Raw genomic sequence first — 11,279 nt, 5'->3', positions numbered from 1 at the left:
GCTAAATGACTGAAGTGGTCTCTTCACTGGCAACAACAGCAATATATCTGATACGGAATATGAAAATATAGTGAGGTTCTCTACTTAGAATGTTTTCATGTTTATTTTTTAATGAACGATATCAGATAAAAATTTATGACCCATTAGATAAAATGCATTTCAATCTCATACAAAATGTTTTATTGTATTTCACCTGGTAACATTATAGAAAATGTGTTGAATTAACAAACATCAACTAAGTAAAAATAACAACAAAAATTCTGAGCAAAGCACTTCTGGATCCTGAATAATAATTTTTCACATTCATTTTCAGATTTTAGCAAAACAAAGGGAACTATGTGAGAGTTTGCACTTCAGATTTGCCCTCATGTGAAATGGGTGTGTTGCGTGTTGCTCCATTCTGAAAATATTTCCTCTCTTTGGACCCACAGCATAACCTGCAACAGAGAAAGCACTGCTAAAAAGGCCTTATCAAAAGCACTGATAAATACTGTAAATGGCAGATGACATAAAAAAAAGGTTATACCATCTGGTATAACCTTTGTCAAGGTATAACCTTTTTTTTTACTTCTTTATTCTATCTTCATCGCTCACATGTTGTATTTATTTTATCAGTTTGAAGGTAACCAACATGAAATACTGTTCTTGCTTTGTTCAGGAGATAACAAATGCCATTGTCTTATCATTAACTCGAGCAATGTTATGAGTAGACTAGAAATGTAGTTTTTTCTTTCCCTGTACAGCACTTTGAAGGACATAACCCACTGCAATATTATAATCCAGTCTTCATGTGGTAACTTAGTGTGTTAGCCGCATACAGTCAAGTTTGAGTTTAGGGAAAATGCACATACCCTTGACATTCTTGCATTTGCTCCACTGTTTCTGGAAGATCTTTATTCAGTGTCTCTGGTAGGAAAACATTAACCACAGAGGAGGCGATTGTGAGACTTCCCATCAAAATGTAAGGTAGAACCTTATTATATGTACCTGTGAATAACAAAGAAGCAAAAGTCTGTTTTAGTACATGGCATGGTTTCCCTTCAGTACATATAAACTGAAGAGACATAATGAGTTCTTAATATGTGCAGAGAATTTTGTTCTTTTATGACATTGCATTATCTCTGCAAGAAATACAGCACATTCACGTACCTAAATAGATGACATAAGGAGCTGTGATACTGCCAATGCGAGCAGCAGAAGAGCACATTCCCATGCCAACATTCCTTAGTACAGTGGGGTAGATCTCAGCGGTGTAGATATACACGGTGCTGAAGGCCATGGTGAAGCCGAACTTTCCAGTCATTTCCAGCGCCAGAGCAACATAATGAAGGGCTGAGGTGGTAAGACAGAGCAAACAGTTTTATATTTAATTTCTATTCTTTTGACATTAGTAAACTGATGGAAACTTATGAAAAAAGCAAACAAAACTAATCCTTTTATCTGAGCCTAAAGACAGTGAAGTGTTTTCTAATCAACTTGATGACCCAGAACACTTCAGACTGCACCCCAACCCACCAATATATCCAGATCCTCTCCCCCCAATGCCTCCTTGACAGACCACCTTCATGTTACCTGCCTCTCCACCACCTCAAGGTCCACATGGTGAAGCATCCAGGCTTCTCGAAGAAATGAAAGACTCACCAAAAAGTATCACTAGGTCAGATCAGCGACATAATCTTTTTCTCCAGGTGTTTAACCATTTTGAACCAAAGGAATACAGTTAAAGACAGCATTCTTGAATGGCTGCAAACCAGAGATCATTGGTGTAATAAAAAACTTTTGTTTAAAAAATCTGATGAGATGGTAAACAGCGAACTTGCATCAGATCGAACATCAGAAGCTTGGTAAGAAATCGGGCTCATATGCTGTGGAAGTGTTACAAAATGAAGACTGATTAGACATATTTGTTTTTCTTCAGCTTCTGTCTGGTTTCTGAGGGGATCACTTTGGGAATTATAGCCAGAGGGCTGGACCTGGAGGTGGGTGCGGAGGCTGGACGAAGGGTGAAGGTTGTGGTTGTTACATCTGTGGGGAAAACTGACTCATGACAAAATAGTTCTAACATCCTATGAACAACATGTTGAAAATCAATAGAAGTGGAACAGCTTTCATTTATGTATTCCCTTAACATTCTTCTGAATTTTCCCCCTTTTTTATTGTTATTTTCATTATAAACTGGGGATTAATGAGAACATGATTTCACTTTGTAAATGTACCTGCTCATGTGAGCTGACACTGCTATTTGGAGGAGTCTGTCGGACCTTTATGTTAATTTAGATAGCATTAGTCGCACTCATAATGTGAAATGGAATGCAGCTGTGCTGGGAACAGAATGCTCTCATAATCAGGGACACTCTGATTCTTTGTCTATCATACACACAAGGATAATTATGGAATGTTTGCTTGCTTATGTATATTAGGTGTATGATCAATGCGATCTTTGAAGCTTCCACCATAGAACTGACTTTTGTGTTATTCTGTGCCATATACTGTAGAAGAAAAAAAAACTTCACCAAAGACTTTCCTGGTTGATTTATTTCAAATAACTCAGCAAAGTTCTAATATTTGTCTTGTTTCGATCTCAGCCTCCAAACTCTCCAGATCCAAATCCACATGAGCATCCATGAGATAAAGTAGAGCAAAGCCATCCAGACCCACAAGAACCAAAAGCTCTACAGCCATCATGCCAGAACGCAACATCACAAATTTAGCATGCCAAGATTCATGCCCAGGATCAGCTACCTGTTGGGTTGGTCACTAGGACACTAAATTCTCAAACTTATGGCTGTTTTGACAGAGACAGATTAGTCAGAGGTGCAAACACCTGTCACAACATCCCAGTATGCCAGGTGCTACCTTTAATGTAATTATAAAGGTTGGAGACACATAGCCCAAATCTGCGACCAATTGGTGTATTAGTTGCTGTGCAAATGCTTCAAAGTTGTGATTTGTGAGGCTTGGAGACATATCCTAGATTCCCACAAAAATGACTGTGCTTGATATTTTTGAGAGGTTGATAAAAGGAAGAGATGTTCTGTGAGCCGCTCGCGGGGACCAATAGCCTTACAGTGAAAAGGAACAGGAGGGGTAGAAGATTGAAAGAAGAATTCAACAAACAAACTGACTCAGTCAGGAAACTATACAGAATTTGGTTGAACTTCGGCAAGAAAACACATACCCCTTAGATATGTTCAGCATGCAATGTCATGTCAGATCAGAGTTAGAGAAGATGTGGAGAGAGTGGACTTTTTTCGAGGTACTCCATAAAGTACTTGTAAGTTGCCATTGTCTTGCCTGCCGCAGACACCAGTCGAGTACTCTTCATTTGGAGAATCCTGTAAATGACTAAACCTAAAAGCTACTCAGAAAGGTTCTACCAGAAGGTAAAACAACTCAAACCAAAAATATATTATAGCTCTTCAAGCGATGGCTATATTGTGGATATTTACATCACACTCCTGCATCAGATCCTTGTTAACACTTTCACAAGCGCAGAAGATCTGTATAGCAACACAATTACAAAATAAATGAAGGTGCAATGCTGTGTGGGAATATGGAATTTGTTGTGCAGATCCACTCCGTTTAAGTATCCAATGGAGAAATGAAAAAAAAAAAATTGTCCTACCACAATTTAGCATCAGCTTGATCTGCTATGAATTTTGTTTTATGTCTGAGCAGTTCTAAATTGCAAGAAGTTTCCTTTTCTGGTGGTCCCATTCTGAGTAACTTTTAGCTGTAACTCGCCTGTTGAAAAACCATCTAATTCTCCAGAATGCACCGCTGCCTCCTAGAGCTAAGATACTGACTTCCCACAAATCCTCTGAATAACCATATTCTGATAAAAACATATTCCTTCAATGACTTATCTCTATGGCATCAGATTGCATTATGGGCACAAAACAGTTTCATTATGTTATGAGATGTAAAAAAGAATTGTGTGAGGATATAATTCTTCTTTAACTTAACTATATACACGGAACTGATTACATGAGAAAGATTTATCTCCAATCTAGAGATGAGAAAAAAGAAAATTAGTAATGTTTTTCTGAGTTAACCAAATTAAATGTAACATGTTTTAATTAATACATTGGTCTACTCAGAGAATGTGCTAGAAATATATTTACCATATTTCCGTATTTCTGACAATTTCACCTGACTTATCTTACTCATCTGTTGTGCCATTATAAACTGTATTATAGCTTCTAAGGTGTACTTATTTGAAACTGTTATTTCAGAAACTCATATATTGCCAGTTGAAGAATACACTGCATCTAAATACATGATCTTGAAGTACATAGCTATATTTCAATACTTTCTTCTTCTATTCCACAACATTTTAGAGTGAATGTGAAAAGACATATGACCAGGCCTACTAATGATATGCATTCCTAAAGATTAAACCACACAGCAGCAGTAATATGTGGTGAATGATATGTTATGTATATGCTGTTATGGAGAGATAAAATAAGTCTCACTGTCAGGGATGAACTGGATGAGCAGCAGAACACCCCCTCCGATGGCGAGGAATGTTGACAGTAGTGGTCTTCTTGGGCATTTCCTCAGTAGCAAAGTTGAAACTATGTATGCAGGAACTTCACTAAGAGCCGATAAAAAACAGTTCATGAAGGGGTTGCCACTCAGGTTTGAGGTGTTGAGGGACAATCCAAAATACCCTATGTTTATTGCCATCCTGGAAAGACAAAAATAACACCAGAATTAAAGGCATGTGCACTTTTTTTTGTTACCAAATAAATTATGAAGGATGAATGTGTTTAAAATTGTGATACACGACAATTACTTTGTGTTGACCACACTCACCACAAAAGGAGACACATCAGAGTGATGCATCTAATCTTCTTGGATTTCAGAATATCAAGCATGGTGTACTTCCTGCTTGGAGACCTTTCTTGTATCTAAAAGCACAGTGTGAAAATGATGATCCAGTATGCACATGTTCACACAGAATTTCTCAAATATATCATAATCTGTTTTGTTTATGGGACAATTGATTCAACAAATGGGATTATGTATGATTTTTTTCTCCACAAATGATGGAATTCCAATTTCTAATTAAAGGTTTCAGCATCAAGAAAACATGGGGAGACACACCACCCAAGCTTCTGTCAGCGGTTCTTAAAGGCGAATTAAGTAGCATTTCATTTGCTGTTTCATGGGAACTTTTTTGGCAATTCAAGGAGACATTTCAGACATTTGCACTGTACTTTTGAGTCAGCTTGACTCAGACTACTTATACATAGACTTTAATTAATTGGGAGGATTAAACCCCCCAAGTGAGCCAGTAAAACATTTCCAAGAGGTCTCTGGAGAAACATTTTTATATTTGGATACAGGTTATAGAACACTCATTATAATCAATCACATAAAGAAACAACATTTGTGTGTCCAATGATGAAAAATCCTCACTGTCAACCTACAGGTTAAAATCAATTTCTTAGTTTTGTATTGAATAAATAACAGTGTTGATACAGATGCCTCACCTCAGATTCCTTAAAGATTACAAGTGGTGCCTCAACTTTATTTTTCTTTGCAGCGTCTCTCACAATGACCTCAGCCTCTGCCACTCTGCCCTGAGTAATCAGCCATCGAGGAGACTCTGAGATAAACCTGCAATATCAAAGTTTATGTTTGCTTTTAAACTGTGTATGACAATGGGAGCTTTACTTGAATATAAGCTGAAAAATTAATGCATTTTATAGGAAACATACCACCACAATGGGATGTACGCCACAGAAGTTGCAGATAGAACAGCAAGCAGAGTCCTCCATTCTCTGATGCCATATGCAATCCATGGTAGTGTCATATAACCAATGCAATAAAACAGGAAGGCCCCGAGCGTTGTGAAGACAACTCGCATGGTTTTACTCAACACTTCTGTACCTGTCCAGCATAAAAGCATGGTATTCAGTGAAGGCCATGTGACTGAAAGATATGAGTGAGCAAAGAGTAAAAGCCATACCTGCATATTGGAGTATTTTACAATGCTTACCCAGTACAAATGCTGAAATGTAGATGGATATCTGAGAAGCTCCAATAAAAAGGAACATGATGCAGAACATCCGCCATGAATGAGAGAATGACTGAAGCAGGACTGACAGACACTGGGCCCCAAGAGACATGAAAACCACCTTCTTCCTCCCAAACCTGAAGTAAAAAGGCATTTAGAAAATAGAATGAAATACACATTTCTTTCTTTGAGGAACAATGCTTCAACAAGGAATTTTAATACCATGGCAGCTGGCCTGCATTCAAGTAAGAGCTTACTGTGGAGGACCATGCTGAAGAGAAAACAGCTCAGTCTAGAGGTAGCAAATCCGATTTGAGCAGAACATCAACAGCAGATGGGGCTGTTGCCTTTGAAGGCAACTAACCAGACCCCTCCAGTAACATAAAGACAGACCTGTGCTCTAAAGAGTGCATTCAGAGTAACTGAATTGATAACTGATGTGATAATAACGATGAAATACCTGTCAGAAAGCTGTCCTGATATCAGGGACCCAACAAGATATCCCACAAAAAGAGTTGAGGATGCAAATGGAACTTTCCACTGGTTGTCACAAACAAGGTCCCACTGTGAGAGATATGAAAGATGGGATTTTCAAACAAATGATAAAGTGGGAAAAGGAGCAGAGCTTTTAATGGACATAAATAAACCCATACTAACCTCAGTGACTATAGTGGATTGGTAGATCTCCTTGCTGTATGTCCATCCATCTAAACATCCCTCCTGCTGCAGATTGGTGAGATTAACATCCCCTCCAGGAATATATCCTTCTGCAGAGAGATTTCTAACCACATCCAGCCTATATCTGCTGCATTGGCTCTTAACCTCTTCACCATCCTCTAGCGTGAAGGGGATGATGGCATTTCTCCACTCCTCTGTCAGATTGACATCTGGAATTAGACAGTGGTGTTTCGGAGCTGCTCCAGCAAAGATAATGTAAAGTCCATTGAATCCAGTAGACACAAAAACTGTATTCAGGAGGAAGAATGTGGCCCAGAAATAAGGACCTGTTTGTCCTAGAAATGCAGTGTCTTCATCATAGTCTCCCATTCTGTGTAAAAATGCCCTCACTGGTTTTCAGAGTAAAGTTCCTCTTAAAGTCCTCAATTCAGTACTGAAGGTGTAGGGTTGAGCTCTCTTTAGGGTAGGATGAACAGATCCCTCGGTGGGACGGAGTCACATTTAAAGAATCTCCATTTCCAGTCCTCAGAGAGTATTAAACCCTCTCTAAAAAGAATAACTGAGAGACTCTAACAGTAAAGGCTTGTTTACCGACCCTCTCTTAAAAGCAGACAAAGGAGAAAATTTATCTAAGATTACAGAATGAAAGACCACTCACTCAGTGATTTGATTGAGTGGAACTAAAATAATCTAAGGCTTCAGAGAGGCCAGTCTACTGTACTGTTGGCACCCAGCCCCCCTGCACTACTGTGGTATTTTCTCTAAACAGCATTCCACACTTTTAAATACTCCAAAGACGCCCTCGTGCCTGTACTCTAAAAGTTGCTAAGTAGTATTAAGACTCCTATTGGAGTATTTTTGGACACACTGTGGACACAGGCATGCCTTTATGGAAAGTTCAGCAGGAACTGTATCAACAGTGTATGTTTGTTTTACTATCTTAAAGATAAACTACTAAAGCACCCAATCCATGTAAAACTACACTTGGGTTTAAAGTAGAACTTTTAAAGTCTCTACATATTCTCTACTTGGCCATTGTGTGCACTGATGTTTGCGTGTATACATTATAAACTTCAACTGAATAGGGCTTCACTCTACATGTGTTGTGTTTGCAGGATCAAATAGTTAATAAAGAGTGTTGGATTTGTTGGTGTAGCATACCTTCCTACTACTGGAAGATTTAGTCAAACTCTACATACTGCCTGAACAAGGAGTCATATAATATAGCAAAAGAGAAAGAAAAGAAAATGAAAAAATCCCTCTATATTTATGCTATGAGATGCACTCATATACCTTTCTTATGAAAAACTAGCTGCTTTTATCCTGATGGGTGTCGCTTGTTCGATATCTGTTGCCCAACTTTTTTTAAAAGAGCAAGTTCATGCACAGTCTGCAGTATTGGTTCTATTATAAGAAAATGCTAACAATGTCAAATTTAAATTGCGTGGTTAAAATACATTTCTATTTGCTTTAAATGGCTCTTCAAGGTCCCACTTTTTAGGGCTTAAGGTTTCAAATACTTCCACAATCGCTGAGACCGTCCTACTTGCCTAAACATACCCATATGTTATCTGTTCATACAGGCAGCAGACCTACGATTACGTTCAACGAATACACAGCCTCGAGTGGCTGCATGGAAGAACTGCATTAAAGTGCACAAATGGAGTCAAAGGCAACATTAAAAAAAAATGTAATTAATTTTTGTCCTAACCATGATCATGGTTCTTTTAACCCTGACAATAATTTTCTGATTTCTAACCCTAACCAAGTGATGTTATTCCCTAAAGCCAACCAAAAAGAGACATTTTCTCATAAGGTGTTTTGTTTAAATGCAATCAAGGCAGCCACCAAAATGGTATCTTGGTGGTAAATTATGTTGTAAATAAAATGTCTTTAATTTTGTTGCCTAAATCCAAGTGGAATGGGGCAAAAGTGGTTTAGTAAAGCAATATTGTGTCAGTGACTAAATGGAAAATAAAAACAAGCATTAGTGTTGATCTCATTTTATACAAAGGCAATGGTTGAAAGCGTTGTGCACAACTACGCCATCAAACAACCCTGCTTACTTTTTATGGGAACTTTGTGGTTTTCTAAAATGAAAGCCTTCTGCTTCAATGTTGAGATGCTTACATAAGGTATATAACCATCCTGTCAGTTATTGGAGGGATACTTCAAAGGTAATGAACAATGACCTATGTGGCCATATCAGTTGGAGAGCTCATCTGACTGCTACATCAGTGGTGACTCACCTATTTATACGCTTAATCAGTTCTATCACCAAAGACAATTGGGAAAGATTCAACTGCACTATATGATATAACAGGTTATTTGCATTATTTCCATTTGCAATTATATTATATTTAGTATTCTGCACAATGTTGATTGAGGACTTTGATATTTGACAGGATTAATCATTGTTTTGAGGTATTTTATTCTCCAGAGAAAACTGATAAAGATTTCTTTAACAGATGCTTGACAGACTCCAATCACATCTGGCAGCTGATTTATGAGCATAAGCTGAAGCTGATTTGATGTTTCATAAGTGCATTTTCCATAAATATATTTCTTTTTAGGTTATCGTGTGTCATTCCAAAATGTCCTAAATGTGGGATTGATTCTAATTTATGACATGAACATCTGTATACACAGACACTGAATGACAGATTATCCACTGACATTCTTTTTACATGCACTGGAACATGCACACATGTCACCCTTTTCTGATTAACAAGGATCAAACACATTAGATCAGACTTTATTCGCATATCGTAAAGATTTAAATGGACTGCACATGTAAAAAAATTATGCATATACTATTTGCCAGTTTCTAAAGTGAACTTATTTTATCAGTAATTGACATCACTTAAGTTGTGAAAAGCACCAGCATCTGCTGACCTGTTTTCTTTGTAAATAGAAAAAGCATATAGCAGTCTGGTAAACATTAACATGAGCTTTAATACCAGATTTTTCTGGTCTGATACAGAGGATCATGGGGCACACAGTCAGAGGCTTTAGTGACTGCGATTGCATGCACATGACATGAAAGCAGAGCACATAGACGCAATCAGCACATATATAAAGGGTGTCTGTTTTGGTCTGGGTTACTTTAGAGCATCTTTTAAATGATTCGGCTTCTCTAGTACATAAGATCATGGGTTATATATCAGTTAGTTTACATGTTACTCTATCAAAAGGAAGACTGCATGCCAATATCTTTTGGGGATATTCTACAGAACAACATTGGGGAAAAAAGTCATTCTGTGGCTGGAAGAAAAGATTAACACACTCTTTCTCTTGCTCACACACACGTATATATGAAAGGTTAAATAAAACCACTTGCTGTTGCTGGGTGTTGCTTATCAAACTCCCTTGAGTTTCTTGGCAGCTGATCAGAGTCAAGAAATAATCTGACATCAACAAAAACCTTTAGAGAACTCGATTCTTGTCTGTCTTTTTGTCAACAGATTAAACCAGCTATATACAGTAATGTTATAAATTGTGGTTGGTGGGGATTTTATTACCTTAAATTAGTTAAATTAGTTGCACCACCCCACAACACTACTATCTCCACTCTTTGTTACAAGCTTATAAAGTGAAGACTCTAGCTACATTATATTTACTGGACAGAGTGATATCCTCCCTCTCATTTCATATATGTCAGTTACACACACTAGTCCATTTCTCAATCCCTATAAAGTTCTCATCATCATCACATAATCAGCTGTTATGAAATGTTCAAGATAAGGCCTCCACCCTGTAACTTAAGTGTAAGGTTATGAGGCACTGGACAGGCTAAAACGTCTGCTTCTCTGAGGGGGAAGGTTTTAAGGAGGTGTAACCAAAAAACTGATTTGTATTCTTACCATGGATTACCATTGGATTAGGCTGCAGCCCCCCCGGGACCAGACCGATGGATTAAGCGGTTATAGAAAATGGATAGATGGATGGATAGTGCATTAGCCATTACAATGATAAAAAGGCCCACCATACGTATCATACATTTATCTTTTCTGTTTGAAAGTAAGCAATGTGGTAAAACCTGGGTCTTTTTTTTCTTTCTTTTCAGTTGGGAGATAACTGTATGATGGAATAAGGTTCAAGACCACGGAGGAATATTCCAACAAGTTACAGCCAATTTTAAGGACAGTCGGTCAGATTTACAGTTCCTTTTAAAACTTTGAATTATGCTAAATGGAAATGCCAATCTAGCATTTTGCAAATGTGAACAGATACTGAATGTTCAACAAGCAGTTAGAAGTCATGACTAATTTATATCTGACTAAAAAAAACTGTTAAAAGAATTTTAAAGAGATGCAGCAGTTTAAAAGTCACATGCTGTTTGATTGGGCAGAAACTAGCCAGGTTCCACAATAAAGAACTTGCATATAAAAATAATACACACAAAACAAAGCAAGCAGTGGTATAGATGACTAAATAAACTTGGAGTACGTGGACAAAGACAGACTACCTCGTATTTAACCTCTACAAAGCTGATTAGGCTGTTTCAAATTTTCTTTTCACACCAGATGAAATTTAGAACAGAACTGCAACACATATAGCATTGGTTTTATTTTTG

The 11,279-nt window shown here is 37.6% G+C and overlaps 1 protein-coding gene across 1 annotated transcript; it reads right to left on the bottom strand.

Annotated features, from left to right (window-relative positions):
- Positions 1-88: 88 nt before the first annotated feature.
- LOC140279545 (organic cation/carnitine transporter 2-like) lies at positions 89-7,431 on the bottom strand. The gene is made up of 10 exons (XM_072374702.1): positions 6,683-7,431; positions 6,486-6,589; positions 6,008-6,162; positions 5,727-5,898; positions 5,499-5,625; positions 4,819-4,913; positions 4,476-4,690; positions 1,150-1,332; positions 852-987; positions 89-437 (listed from the first exon to the last, which is right to left on the bottom strand). The coding sequence occupies exons 1-10, from the start codon at positions 7,070-7,072 to the stop codon at positions 335-337; spliced, it is 1,680 nt and encodes a 559-aa protein (XP_072230803.1). The 5' UTR covers positions 7,073-7,431; the 3' UTR covers positions 89-334.
- Positions 7,432-11,279: the final 3,848 nt, after the last annotated feature.

The sequence above is a fragment of the Leuresthes tenuis genome, unplaced genomic scaffold (genome assembly GCF_036924035.1).
Source record: "Leuresthes tenuis unplaced genomic scaffold, fLeuTen1.0.hap1 SCAF_21, whole genome shotgun sequence".
Lineage (NCBI taxonomy): Eukaryota > Metazoa > Chordata > Actinopteri > Atheriniformes > Atherinopsidae > Leuresthes > Leuresthes tenuis.
The sequence above is the reverse complement of the archived record's forward strand: the minus strand, read 5'-3'. Positions and strand labels throughout refer to the sequence as shown.